The sequence below is a fragment of the Eupeodes corollae genome, chromosome 3 (genome assembly GCF_945859685.1).
Source record: "Eupeodes corollae chromosome 3, idEupCoro1.1, whole genome shotgun sequence".
Lineage (NCBI taxonomy): Eukaryota > Metazoa > Arthropoda > Insecta > Diptera > Syrphidae > Eupeodes > Eupeodes corollae.
Window position 1 is genome coordinate 56,263,086 of NC_079149.1, and position 15,531 is coordinate 56,278,616.

General features: G+C 30.0%; 1 protein-coding gene across 1 annotated transcript; it reads left to right on the forward strand.

Annotated features, from left to right (window-relative positions):
- The first annotated feature begins 528 nt into the window (after positions 1 to 528).
- On the forward strand, positions 529 to 13,696 carry LOC129952622 (nose resistant to fluoxetine protein 6-like). The gene is made up of 13 exons (XM_056065339.1): positions 529 to 881; positions 961 to 1,103; positions 11,025 to 11,168; positions 11,242 to 11,407; positions 11,472 to 11,615; positions 11,705 to 12,065; positions 12,145 to 12,310; positions 12,377 to 12,456; positions 12,559 to 12,672; positions 12,730 to 13,073; positions 13,138 to 13,280; positions 13,351 to 13,462; positions 13,532 to 13,696. Exons 1-13 carry the CDS (start codon positions 818 to 820, stop codon positions 13,588 to 13,590), a joined length of 2,040 nt encoding a protein of 679 aa, XP_055921314.1. The 5' UTR covers positions 529 to 817; the 3' UTR covers positions 13,591 to 13,696.
- The last annotated feature ends 1,835 nt before the right edge of the window (positions 13,697 to 15,531 follow it).

Sequence of the window (15,531 nt, forward strand, 5' to 3'; positions counted from 1 at the left end):
TTTACACTTCTAATTTAACTAACAGTTTCTATTAGCCTCGTACATTACTAACGATATTTTATTTCTCTTAAATTAAGTGTACGGACTTCTTGTTTATATTGCAAGACTTTAAAACAGAAAGAATCATTCAGAAAAAATGAATAGCAAAAATATGTATAGTCATTATGTCAGCTTCATAAAAAAAAAGACTTCCACTTTCGTTCTAACAAATAAACTGTGAATTACATCACAGCAAAGTTGACTTTTTAAACACCGATAAAAACATTAGCCTTTAATCTTTTCTCAGAAATAAAGACCTAAATAGTACCAACTATAATAAATGTTTCTGTATCGAAGATCTTTTTCTCAAATTAAATAAATAAAAGTTAATTAAAGATATGGAATTTGTGTAAATATTTTCCTTAATCTTAGCTTAGGTCAAAAAATATTTGACTCATTCCTGAACTGTGTACACAATCAAACATTAAAATGATGGTTTAATGTTCATATGTGCATTGACATTATACATATAGGTATGTGTGAGGTTATCATTTTCAAGGCCGAAAAGTATATGAACAAACATCACCACATTAATTTTTTTGTATCCAAATTTATTTTTCGGACATATTTTTCTGCCAGTTGTAAAATTGTCTCAAACGCGATAAAGACGTATATTGAATAACTTATTATGTTGCATCATTGAATTTGTAAATATTTTTGAAGCTTTTTTCTAAATGCGCTGAGTAAAAGGAATTTGTTTACGATTAAAGTGTTTAATTTGCAAAAACTGTTTTTGTTTGTTTTATTTGTTTGCATCGGTTTAAGTGAAATTTTCATAATGAACTTACAACATTTGTGTTTGATTTTAATATTTCCTGTGGTTATTGAATGCCAGTTCAATAGTAAGTGAATTTTAATTTTCCGTACTACAATGTGTGCAATAAGTGACAATTACATTTATTATCTTCTTGCCTTTAATAGTGACAGCTTATAGAAAAATGCCACCTCTTTATATCATAGACGACTATGATGCTTGTTTGGAAACTGAAAATATTGCAACTTATTGTTTAGCTATTGGAGAAATTGTCCCTAATGCAACATCAGCACTTTGGCAGCAGATTGAAGTAAGTTTTTTCGAGAACATTGTTTATGTTATTTCTTATTTAGTTTTATCAGCATTTAATGTTTATAAAATAAATAATAAATTGAAAGAATTGGTAAGATTCGAACAACTTTTGAATATGTGTTAAAAACTAAACATCTCTTAAAACAATGCTCCCCATTTCATACTTTTAGGAAAATTTAAGGATGTCCAATTAGTGTTTCTGTTTTAGTTTTTCTAATAATTGAAAAATAGGCACGATGCGACGCATTAATAAATAATATCTTATTAATAGTTTTAACGTTCGAATATCAGCTCTTTCGTTCACTGTATTTTTAAGTCATACATCTTACTAGGGATGCATTTGGCATTTACTGTTTGATGAAAATAAGTCATCATGTATCTTTAAATTTATAATGACCGCTTCTAACGTCGTTGTCCTTATTGGTAAATTTTGGGGGTAGTTAGAATGTGACAGACTGACAATTCCATGTTACAGATATTGCATTTATTTGGAGCTTCTGTGGTTGAGGAATGTATACTGTTGAACAGTACTTTTCCCAACCAAATGCGTAAAAGTTGTGTAAAGTTTTTCCTGCTTGCGAGGAATTGACTTATCTTAGAGTAATTTTTATTAAGAAAAATGCTGTATAAAATTCGACGTTCGATATCTGCTTAAAACTGTAGGTTTCACCATTCCTGACAACATTACTTGCACATATAAATGGTTGAATGTTGTGAGTTACTATAGGTCCTCTCAACGGACTTTTGAGACACCTTATTTATTTATTCTTTAGATATTGTTATAAGAAATTGTATGAAAGGAGCTAGAAATTATCGACTTCTATAGGGAATTTAAAATTGTCCTTAGCTGCAGTATCCGCATATTGCTTTCCTTGATGTCAACATTCCAAGAAAATATTTTTTGAAGGAATTCAGCATACTTCTAATGTAATGTCATTGAACTGGAGTTTTTTCTTTGTGATAAGCTATGGTAGCGTTAATTAGCAGTGTTCTTCTTTTCCATAGTATAGTCTTTTGAACAATCTCCTAGGGTTGGTAGAGATAAAGTTATGCTCCGTATTGCTGAGATATTGCACTAAGAGGTTTATTCGTATTGAAAAATTAGATACATAAATTCTTTGTGAAAATAGTGGAAAGAATATTCCAAAGCGTTTTTCATAAGGGCTATTATTTCCGTTGAAGAGAACCTTTCATTAAAATTTGCGGTTCTTTCTTTATTGCGGTTATATTTACAATACACAGAAACTATATGACATTTATAAACAATTAAGAACTTAAAATTTGAATATTACGATCGGTCTGTCTGCCTGTCCTTGTCCCTATTAACAATCAAAAATTCGAATTTTCTCAAAAACGAAGTAATAGATTTGTATTAAATTGTCATTTTGTTATTTTTGTAAATTTTTTTGTATTGCTCCAGAAGGGTACCCTCATAGAAACGTTATTTTGTTTTTGAATTTTCTTAGGAACTCATGAACCGATTTAAGATACCTATGGATATTTTTAAATCTGAAATTATAGGTACTATATTTTTAAACAAACTCTTTGGATACAGAGGAACGTGTGATCCAATCGTGCATTTTCTTTCGTTTGATTTCTAGAGCCTTTCAGAATTAAGTTCTATTATATTTAGTTCCAAAATAAGTATCCAGATTTTTGAGAAAAATTAAATAATACAAACTAAGTTTTGTTTATTTTCTGTAAAGCTGGCTCATTTAGTGGTTTCAGCTTGGGTAAATTTTCGTTACCTCTGTGTGTGTTTGTACATACATTCGTACGTCTCTACGTCCGTCCATATATAAAGAACCATTAGAGATATCGAGTTAAAATACATTTTATTTAAAAAGTTAATACCATCGACAGACGCGAAAAATTGAGTAACCACAGCAATTTAAAAAAATGTAAAGTATTGATTGACCCTAATTGGCTCACGAATCAATTTCGCTGCCGACTTGAATTAAAATGTATATAAATAAAAATTAATAATTAAATCAAAAAATGTTGTCAATTTAATATTTTTCGAAAAAGAAATTATATTTTTTCCAAAACTAAGTTATATTTTGAAAAGTTATGTCTTTAATAAAACTTTTAATACAATCGAATTGACAGTTTTTTATCACAAAATTAAAACCAAAAAAGAGGCTGGGATGCGACCCACACTGATAACTTCCCATCCCGTTTGTCGATTTGTCTTGCTTAAAAGGTTTGAAGGTTTTGTTTTGTTAAAAATAAATTGTTCTAAGAAAATTAAAATAATTTATAATATTTTGCATTTAATCAAATAGTTTGATTTCAAAATCTGAGTTTTTTTAGTCGAAAACCATTTTTTACCAATTTAAGTAGCATTTCTTAAAAGTTTGTATGTCTTATATAAACAAATACAAATTTGATGAATGAAATTAATTTGAAGTCAATATTTTCTATTACCGAACATCAATTTTTACCGCATACTATTTGTTGTAGATTTTATCAACTTTGAGTAATGTTTTTTTTTTATAAAAAAACTGTCAATTCGATTTTTCTCAAAATTTAACCAGATGTTAAAAACGTTATTTTTCGATGCAAAAAATTGTTTTGGAGATAAAATCATTTTGTATTCGTAAAATTTTGGAGGTGGCAAATTTTGTTTCCGTTTTTTTGATTTATAAAAAAATCGTTAATTGGATTTGGTATCACGTTAAAATATGTTATATACAATTTAATTTAAGTCTCTAGCGTTTTGGATTCGTAAGATATTTAGTGTTAAAAAAAAGTTGCACCTTTTTTTAAACTGCTATGGTTAAATAACCACCAACGCAATTTTCTTGAGAGCCTTTTCTGCATTTTTCTGCTTTATTATATGTATAACACAATTTATTTGAAGTCATCTGGTTCTTGAGCTACTGACGACAAAAAAAGCTTCTCGAACGTACGGACATACAGACGTGCCAACGTATGTCACAAGCACGCACAGACATCTCTCTAAAAAATCTTTTATTAAGACTCTAGGGACCTTAAGGCGTCGAGAAATGTCAAAATTATCTATTCGACAAATCGGACCGATTAAAATAACTTCCTTTGGGAAATTAAGAAAATACTATTAAAAATTGCTTAAAATTGACTTGAATTTACTGCCTTCAAAATTACTTTATTTCATACAAAATATTGCTACTAATATAATGTAATGATTTTAATAAAATCCAATCGACAGTTTTCTTACAAAAATAAAAACATTCCAAAAAGACTACTAAAATTTGCTAACAAATGATTTTCGACACGAGTATCTTGAAAACAAATGATATTATTAACTTAAAAATTATTTGATTCTGCTCAAAATGTTATTGTTGATATTCATATAATTTTTGCAATTTTTTTTAAATAACTAAATTGATTTTCGACTCAAGTAACTTGAGAACAAGAAAAGACTACTGACTTCAAAATTTGTTCATATTATACAAAGTTTTATTATTAATATTTTGTATAGCCATTGCGACATGAGAGAAAAATACAAACATTAATTGAAAAATATCAAAATAAAATATACTAACTTCCAAATTGTTTCAGTGCAAAGAAATATTTGCTCTATAATATTTGAATATATTGATTTAACAGCTTACCGTTCTTAAATTTATTTTTGATTGCATATCTACTTTTTTCATTTCTCTTAATAATAAAATTACCTTGTTACAAAAAATATCATTTAAAATTTTTTAACTTGTACTAATGGGCAGTTATGATTATGGGTCGCACTTCAGGTTCTTTTTTAACTACGATTAAACCAATGTGAACTAATTGTTTAGATTATGTAAAACTTTTTCAAAGCAAGCGTTGTTTTATTTTCAATAGTATTAACACTTATGCTGGATATTGGATATGATACGAAATAGACCTTACTATTCCTACTAAAAAAGGTTTCTTTAAGGGCTTCAGAAGATCACAAAAAAAAACTTAATAAAGCTTTATATTTGATGTTGTATCAAATACAGCAGAAAGCATTAACTATATTTCGATACCATTTTTTACTACGTTTAAGAACCCAAAGGGGATTATGATGCATATTCATTTGATTTCGCTCTTTTATAAAGCATATATATATATATATGAAAGGGCCAAGAAGGACTTTTATAATAAATTATGTATAATTAATAGGGCTATTAAAATGTCTAGGTCGTATTCCAATCACAAGGACTTGCTTCTAGAAAAGCTACGATGAGAATGCCCCAATTCTCATCGTTTCACTTTTCTCTAGACGAAAATCATTTATTGTTTTGTTTCATTTTCAAACGATCCTTAACGACGCTTTCAAAGCTTATCGATCTGCTAATAACAAATTTATAAAGTGTTAATTTTGAATATCTTTATCTATCACGGCCATCCTGCAATATGCAGCGCTCTCGATGCATTTTATAAGTTTTGGTTCTTATACACAAAACCAATCATTTCAAATTTATAAATTAACAATTTATTTTGATTTCGATTTAATATATCAAACAGTTATATTGAATCAACATTAAGGATAATATGTAATTTTAAACATCATTTTAGGACAACAAAAAAAATAATCAACATTTAACAATAAAAAAAAGTAACAATTATAATTTTTCAGCAATTTTAATCAAAAAAATTAAATTAAATTGAGTTCAGGTATAATCATCACAATGATTCGCATTCCCAGTTTGTTTTTAAATTGTTCCAAAATCCAAAACAAAACCAATTTAGTTACTATGCAATAACAACATTTTATCTTTATTAACAAAATAAAGAAAGCACAATCCATGTTTAATACAAAAGCTTGAACATATTCACCATTGAGAACAACTACAATTTACTTTTACATTAGCTCAGAGGCAATTTTAAGCTTGTCTATTACGTAAACAATGTAATTTAATCAACGATATTAACAACAATAGCTCAGAGGCAATCTTAAGCTTGACTATTGTACCAACAAGTTCAAAAGTTACAATAGCTCAGAGGCAATCTTAAGCTTGACTATTGTACCAACAACTTTCAAAAGTTACAATAGCTCAGAGGCAATCTTAAGCTTGACTATTGTACCAACAACTTTCAAAAGTTACAATAGCTCAGAGGCAATCTTAAGCTTGACTATTGTACCAACAACTTCAAAAGTTACAATAGCTCAGAGGCAATCTTAAGCTTGTCTATTGCGTTATTTAAACAAAAACTTTCAAATGAAACATATTATAACTCAAACAGACCACAAATTTCTCAAATTGGCATTTAAATAAATTTACCTTGAATCTATTGATCAACCTCATCTTGAACAATAATAGGCCTAAGAGATTCTCGTGATGCGGTAATTACAGTATTTGAATTTCCTCGCTTAAGCTTATACCGGTCAAAAGGTAATATTCCTACCACTTCAAATACTCCTTGGTATTGAACATCTAACTTGGACTTTCGAATCTGATTGCTTTTATAAACAACTTTCGTTCCTATTTCTAGCCGTGTTGGCTTAGTTTTGTTTCGATCAAATCTAACCTTCATTTTAGTTGCATTTTCTTTAATATTTTTATCGGCTAATTCTTTTATCGAAATTATATCATCATACTCTGGTTCCAAATTTAACTGAGAAAATAAAATCCCAACTTGTGGTGTTCTGCCATTTATTCCTGTTAGTATTTTTAAAGGTGATAATTTTGTTGTCTTATTAATTGTTGTGTTCAACGTCAGTTGTATTCGACTAAGGTAAGTTGTCCATTCTATGTTTGCATCAAAATTAGTTCTTAAAAGATTTGCAACCGTGTCAACATATCGTTCTACTTGACCATTTGCTCTGCTTATTCCTGGAGCAATCATGTGGTGTTCAATTCCATATGATAAACACATTTTCTTAAAGTCATCACTTGTAAAATTTGTTCCTTTGTCAGTGATAATTTTTAGAGGCACTCCAAATAAAGTTATAAAATCTTTAATACATTGTATTGTATGTGATGCTTGCAACGTTTTCAATGGACGTAGAACTATAAATTTGGTAAACGCATCAATGATAATAAGTACATAACGATCAACTCCTTCTGTTTTTGGAGCAAAAGGACCCATACAGTCGATGTGTATAGTATGAAAAGGAATCGGTTGTTTATCAATTGGATGTAACGTTATTTGTTTCTTTCCAGATGGCCTTTTGGCTAACAAACAAATTACACATGATTCTATAAATTTTCTGACATTCCTTGCCATCGACGGCATCCAAAAATGTTCTCTCATTTTGAAAATAGTTTTTTCCCAACCTATATGGCAATTATCTTCATGGTATTTTCTAATAAGAGACAATCGACATTTTTGAGGAACGTATAACTTATTGATACTTTTATCTTTTCGGTATAAAAGCCCTCTGACTATAGTGTACTTTGAAATAGCTTCAGTATCTTTATCTCTTACTTGATTCATTATATCGATTGTCATAGAATCTGTTTGTTGTTCTACTTGCAACCAGTTATCTGTTAAACTTGAAAGTCTGTAACAGATCTTAGTGGGTGGATTTCTACTTAGATAATCGACATGTTGAACCATTATCCCCTTGCGATAAACTATATCAAATTCAAAATCTTGTAGATAAATCCACCATCGTGCAATTCTTGGCATTAAATCGCGTTTATCTTTTGTAGCTTTTATTGCGTTACAGTCAGTTACTAAAGTAAATCGAATACCTAACAAATAAGTTCTAAAATGTTTGATTGCATTAACAACAGCAAGTGTTTCCAACTCGTAACTGTGATATTTTGTCTCAAAAGGCTTAGTAGCTTTACTAAAATATGCTACAACTCATAATTTATCTTCAATACGATGAAAAAGCACAGCTCCATAACCAAGAGCACTCGCATCTGGGTGTAATTCTGTTGGTAAATCAGGGTTGAAAATTGTAAGAACAGGTCTTTGCGTTAATTGGTTCACAATATATAACTTAGCTTCTTCACATTCTTGACTCCAATCAAATTTAACATCATTTTTAATAAGTCGTGTAATACAATGAGTTTTTGCACTAAACTCCGGAATAAATTTACGAAAATAGCTTGCAAGACCCATAAACTATCTGACTTGTCTCACATTTGTTGGAGATGGGTCTAACATTAGTGCATCTATTTTTTTGGAGCTCGGTCTTATACCTTCAACAGATACTTCTCTGCCAAGATATTCAATTTGTAACTGAAGAAATTTGCATTTTTCAATATTCAATGAAAATCCACATTCAGTCAAAGCTTTCACTTGTTGATGGAATGACTACATCATCCATATAAACCAGTGCAATTTTACTTTGCATTTCATTCCTTAAGGCGTTATCAATTGCTCGCTGAAAAACTGCAGGAGCATTAGCTAATCCAAAAGGCATTCTTAAGAATTCAAAATGCCCTTCAGGAGTAACAAATGCCGTTTTTTCAATTGAATCTTCAGCTATAGGAATCTGATAAAATCCCGATGCCATGTCCAAAGACGAAAAATATTTATTCCCAGCTAATTGGTCTAAATGATCATCTATTCTTGGCAATGGATAACGGTCTTTAATTGTTATTTTATTTAATGCACGAAAATCCACACACATCCGATGTTTACCATTCTTTTTTGAAACCAATATAACAGGGCTAGCAAAAGGCGAGTAACTATCTCTTATAATATTATGTTTTTTATGTTTAAATCCGAAATGATGTCCGATAATATTTTTTTTTCTGATATTGCCATTTTATATGGACGATAATTTACCACTGTATCCTTCATCAGGCGAATATTAAGGCAACCTGTTCTAACTTTTTTGTCCGGAAAGCCCTCTATCATATAACGAGAATATTTACTTAACATTTTGTTCAAACTTTCACTTTCATTAACTGATAATTTAGCCAAAGTGGATGAATCTACTTTTGAGAGGCAATTCACGATATGTTTTTTTCTTAAAGCTGACCCTTTAGAATCTGCTACTATTTCTAAAGAACTATCCTTGAGTACTTCTCTTCCAATAATTAAGTCAACATCTAAATATTCTTTTCCAACAACGTAAATTAAGTCAACATCTAAATATTCTTTTCCAACAACGTAAAAAGCTGAATGTCCTTGAACTCTACAAGCAATGTCAACTTTTTTGAAAGATTAATAGAATTTTGACTTATTCCTTGGATGGATTGGCTACATGGTTCCATAAATTTTTCATATTTAAAAGCGATTCTCTCATTTATGAGAGAACAATCTGAACCAGTATCAAAAAGACAACCATAATGTTCATTACAACATCCGAATAATTTGATTGACATACTTTGTTACACGCATTAACTTTTATTTTATCCAAACGTTGCTAAGCCCAACATGAATTCTCAACATGACCAGATTTCTTACAAAAATTGCAAAGGTTTTCATTTTTATTTGTAACTTCTTTCAATTTAGTATTTGTTGTTATAATATTCGGACAATTAGTCCGAATGTGGCCTAGTTTACCGCAAGCAAAACAATTTTTTTCAATTTTGATATGTTTACTTGTAGATGCGTAAGAATCCGCAGATCGTTTGAGTGACTCGTGTGAAAATTGATTTTAAGGTTTTTGAAAACTAGACGTATTTAAAGTTTCAATACGCCTTGAAGAATTACTTATTGAGGATAAATGATCAATAAGGCTCTGAACATTGTTTGGCATAACAAAAGTTAACGAATTTCTTAAACTTAAATCAGTTATACAACCAATAACAATTCGAAATATCATATCTTGAAGAATTTCAAATGGTAACTGGTGAATTTGAGCAATTTTTTCCATGACAAAATCGTTGTATGAGGTGGCTTCACAACTTTCAAAATTCGCCACCGTCTTCAAAACTGCGACAATATTATACCACTTGCAAAGGCATGGATCAACGACGAACGTAAATCTACCCATTGATAATGCTGTAACCCATATTTTTCAAACCAGGTTTTAGCTCTTCCCAATAATGCAGATTGAATTCGTGGTATAATATCAAAATCTTCCAAACTGTCTCGTTTAACCCTCAAATCCACATCTTCACACCATTTCTTAATATCTACACGAGAACGATCAGGGTCGAAGACAGGAAACCCAGTTATTATTTTTTGTCTATCATTATCTTTGACTAATCGAATAATATCTCCTACTGCTTTTAAATTGATTAAATTTTGCTGATCGTTCTGAATAGCAACTTCCTCAACACCATTCTCCCGACTTTCATTAATGTCTGTATTCATTTTGTTTTATTTATTTTTAAACACAGAACTGGACACTGGACAGGACTGAACTGGACAAATAAAAATATAAGAAAAAAAATAAAAAATTACTTATCTTTCCTATCTTGAAAAAAATGTTCTTCTTCTTTTTTTCATTTTTAAACTCCAAATACCTGGACTTTTCTTCCAATTATTTCTTTAGAAATATCTCGAAATTTTTCCTCAGCAACAATTCTGTCTTGAATTTTCTTTAGGATCCCAATAATCAAAATTCTTCTTCTGGCTTAGGATGTATCCCACTTCTGATGAAAGGGTCAAGAAGGACTTTTATAATAAATTATGTATAATTAAAAGGGCTATTAAAATGTCTAGGTCGTATTCCAATCACAAGGACTTGCTTCTAGAAAAGCTACGATGAGAATGCCCCAATTCTCATCGTTTCACTTTTCTCTAGACGAAAATTATTTATTGTTTTGTTTCATTTTCAAACAATCCTTAACGACGCTTTCAAAGCTTATCGATCTGCTAATAACAAATTTACAAAGTGTTAATGTTGAATATCTTTATCTATCATATATATATATTTACTATTGAAACAAATCTTGATTACCGATTTTATTATTGTTTTGAGGACTTATTACTGAAGATCAAGAATAACGATATACGAATGATCTCACACCAGAAAAACAAATTGTTTGCTATATTAAACATCAATTAGCATGTATATTTATGTATTATTAACCATTTTGATTTTTTTTTTATGTAGACGTTTTCATCAGCAACAAGACTTCATTTTCAACACAACTATCTTTACTTTGGAGTATGTTTGACTGATTGTCAACAAACCGTCAGTAACTTAAATTCATCTTTGAGGAAAGAACTTTACGCCGGAACAATAGAGAATACAGAGGTATATAAGTACATAGCATAAAAAGCAAAATAAGCCCACACCATTTTACGGTATATTTTAATTATCTCCGCAGCTAGTTGAGTACTTTTCCGACATAAATAAAATCGATGCTGAAGTAAGATTTCAAAATGAAGAAACCATAAATATCTGTTTAAACTATGATTTTGAGAAACAGTATGATTTACAAACGCGATCTTTTGTCGAATATTGCGTTACCAATGAAAAATATCCAAATTACAGTAAGAACAATTCTTCAAAGCTTTTCGATTTTTTTTTTTAAACGAATGTTGGAATTTATTGCAGATTATTTGGAAATCGTTTTTTTGGGTCTTATTGGAACACTCTTGTTTTTGGTTATCGTTTCATCCAACTATGATCGTCAATTGAAAAGTAAACAGGTTAATTTTCAAGGCAATACATTTTACCAACAACATTTGCACACTCTACGTAAGTTTATTTGATTTGCAAATTTTTAACGTGTTCTAAAAATGAATGTCTTATCGTTTTCCAAATAAACAAATATGTGACAATATTAGAGGATACCATGTTGACATCGTTTTCAATGTTTCGTAATTACTATCGTCTCGTGGTACCATCGAAAAGTGAACTGGCTCGAGACTTAAGATTTCTAGAGACCTATAGATTCTTTGCAACTCTTTTGGTGGTCTTTGGCCATGTTCTCCTTTCAATCAAAGGAGTACCTCTTCAGAATACTCAGTTTATAGAACAACTATTCTATAAAATGGAAACGCAACTATTTATAAATGGAACTGTTATAATTCAAGTATTTTTGGTAATCAGCAGTTTTTTGATGTGCATTCATTTTCAAAAATCCCTCGCTTCGAAAAAACCTGGAATTGCAGAATGGTTTCATATGATTTTGTATCGATATTTGAGGTAAATTTTGATATGAGGATATTCATAAATAAAAACAGCTTAAGTGTGAAATTAAAATACGCATTCATTCATACCTTAGGCTTGCGCCTTCGTTAGCATTTATGATTCTTTTGAACGGCTCAGTCTTGCCACGCTTTCAAGAGGGACCATTTTGGAGACACACTGTTGGCGCTGAAAATGTACTCTGTCAGGAAACATGGTGGAGAAACTTACTTTTCATTAATAACTTTACTTTAAGAAAAAGTGTAAGTTTGATGTATTTTAATTTTTTCTTTGAACAAAAAAAAAATATTGATCTCATTCAATTTTAGTGTCTTCAACAAACTTGGTATCTTGCTACAGACTTTCAGCTTTATGTGGTATTTGCTGGTTTACTCATTTTTATGGCAAGGTAAGTAATATTCTATGTTAAGTCTTCTCCTGTCGATATTTCAGTAGCTTGTTTCTTGAAGCACTTTTCATTAAAACTACAATTTTTGATTTGTATTTTAAGGTTTCCCAAAACCAAAAACTATGTCCTAGGATTCGCCAGTATAATCTCATTCCTCTGTACGGGATTGGTAACATATTTCCTAGAACTTGATGCAGCGCACCAGGAAACTCCTGAGTAACTAACAAACGAATCCTTAACTCAATGTTTTACAATACCTTTTTTTTTTCACAGTTCTTATCGGTATTTGTTTTGGACTAATGGAGAAACGATCTATAAAGGTTATGCTCCTTTTTACATGAATTTCGGAGGCTTTGTTTTTGGAACAATTACAGCTTTGATTTTTTTGAAATACAAAGATGAAGGCTTGGACATGAAAGGAAAGAAATCCACACTTAACAGGATAGTCGTTATATCTCTTCCATTGCCATTCCTTATGCTATTATCGGGACAAATATTTTATAGTTTTGAATTCATTAAACCTTCTGTTTGGATCGCCATCTATGCTGGTATGTTCCGAAACGTTTGGGCAATATGGTGTTGTTCCTTGGTGCTTTTGATGGCTTTTAAAATAGGATGTAAGTAATTTTTTGTTTTAATTAAATCCTATCACTTTAATTCGTGATTCTTTTTCATTTTCAGCCATATTTTATAGATTCTGTTCTCTGAGGATATTTGCACCTTTGGGACGATTGTCTTTCCAAGTTTTTTTGATTCATACAATAATCATTCGTTGCATAGTGGGTTGTATTCGTCAACCAATATTTATTAATAATTTAGTATTGGTAAGAACTCGGTTATACATTTTGTTCATAACTTTTATTTCAATATTTTTGTATTTTATATTATTTATAGAGTATGTACATAGCTGCAAGTGTGGTCATATCATTTTTCTTTGCATTTTTCTTGTATACTTGTTTTGAATTACCTTTAGCAACTATTATAAATGCAGCAATAAAAGGATTTGGTATGAACATTATAATCAAATAAATATTTGATTATTTAATTAGTTAAAATTATTTCATTTTATAAATAGGAGCACCATCAAGGCCTACAAATTCATCTATGGCAGTTACGAGAAATCCTGCGACGTAAACGGGAGCGCCAACAAGTGAAAACAAAGAGGAAGTAGTAGAGGCATGAGTACCGAAATTATTTAAGATATTTATATTTAATAAATCTTCTAATTTTTAAAAATCTATATCGTTTTTATTGTTCTTTCAAAATTTTTACAAGCATATTTTTCACTACATTGCCAAAAATATGGCGAGTATTCAAAATTAAACTAAGTATTTGCATAGATGGATGAACAACTTTTGAGAAAAACTTATAACTGTAATCATTTGTAAACATTTATGCAATTATTTGAATAGTAATTTGCAAAATCGCCGGATACAAAATTATAAATTTATAAATACATGAGTTTGCAAAAAAAGAAGGAAAATCTGGTATTGTTGGCTAAAAATTATTTGTTTGTTGAAGTTTGTTTAAATATAGTTTAAAATATAAAGGGTGTTTTTTAATTAATTTAATTTAATGTCTTGGCCAAGAATTCTTAAAATTTTGAATATTAAAATGTTCAAAAAAAGAGTTCGGTAAAGCATTCCACATTCTGGATGAATGGTTAAAAAATGAATCTATATTCTTAACAGGATGTCCGAAATTGATCTCAAGGGTAAACTGATGAGGATCCTTGGAAGTGCGAGAATTGAGGGGGGGGAATGCAACTGGTTAATTTGAAACAACATTGTTAGTAAAAATATCTGTACAAAAATTAAAAGCATGAAACATTGAGGCCGTGTTCGAGAGATGTAAATGTTCCGGTTATAGTTCTATCGGATATCATTTTCAAAGCTCTTTTTTGGATCCAATCTAAAAGACTTAAGCTTATTTTTTAGGGCATTATGTTTTAAATACGAATTTGGGAAGTAGCTGTGTTAAATCACTACTCGAAATTATACACTCGTAGAATTGAAAATGTTGACATTTCTCAACGTTTCAAGGTCTCTAGAGTCTAAATGACAGATTTTTAGAGAGATATCTGTTCGTGCGTGTGTTCGAATGTTCGTACGTCCGTACGTTCAGAAAGCTTTTTCACGGGTCCTGCTTCTTGTGAGGAATTGACAAATCCTTCTAAAGTAATACTTGTCGTGAAAAGTGCTTTCCCCCGTCTCTGACAACATTACTCGCACACAATAATGGTTGTAAGTCACTTGACTCTAGTCCTCAACGGACTGTTGCTGATTTATATCTCAAGAACTTTCAAATAAATTTTGTTATACGGATCTTACAGGAAGATTTGTTTTACCATAGAAATTTAAAAAAAAAATATCTCACGAACCAATAACGCTAGCAACTTGTCTCATATATTCTGGCGTGATATCAAACTTGGAAAATTAAAAACAAATATGTTACGGTTTTATTATAAATCAAAATATTGAACATCTTTTTAAAAAACTAATTTTATTTTATAGAAAATATTGTCGTCGATAATCAGTAATTTTTTTTCAAAAATCCAAATCCAAAATTGATAATTGATTCTCAATATCTCGTAAATAAATTAAGGTCTTGACTTCAAAGTTATTTCTTTCTGCAATTTAAAAAAAAAAAAAACTATTTCATAATATTTTAAATATTTTTGGTGATTTGGATTTTTTTAAAGGAAAAATCAACTGAAAACTTCTTCAACAAAACACGAAAACCTACAAAACCAACAAAAAACTGATAAGAAATGGTTTTCGACTTAAATATTAGAAGAATAAAGAAATATATCGACTCCAATTTATTTATCTCACACATAATATTTTTTGGAATATTTTGTTAAGGTTAGGTTATAGTGGCTGTCCAAGATGGAAACGGGCACACTTAGGCCAGTTTAATGGCCCATTGTGATACCACATGAATCTTGAGGCTTCCTCCTAAAGCTCAATGGAACCAGTTAGAGTCCCTTACGAAACGTGAGAGGCTGATTATACTGATATGATTTAGATCGTTTAGATCATTAAAGAAGAATTCTCCTAGGTAATTCTTGCGTTT

Bases quoted from the DNA above. Each gene is read 5' to 3' on its own strand.
- LOC129952622 (XM_056065339.1), top strand. From the start codon at position 818: ATGAACTTACAACATTTGTGTTTGATTTTAATATTTCCTGTGGTTATT. The intron at 1,104-11,024 runs GTAAGTTTTTTC...TTTTTTATGTAG, and splicing joins CACTTTGGCAGCAGATTGAA to ACGTTTTCATCAGCAACAAG. The intron at 11,169-11,241 runs GTATATAAGTAC...TTATCTCCGCAG, and splicing joins GAACAATAGAGAATACAGAG to CTAGTTGAGTACTTTTCCGA.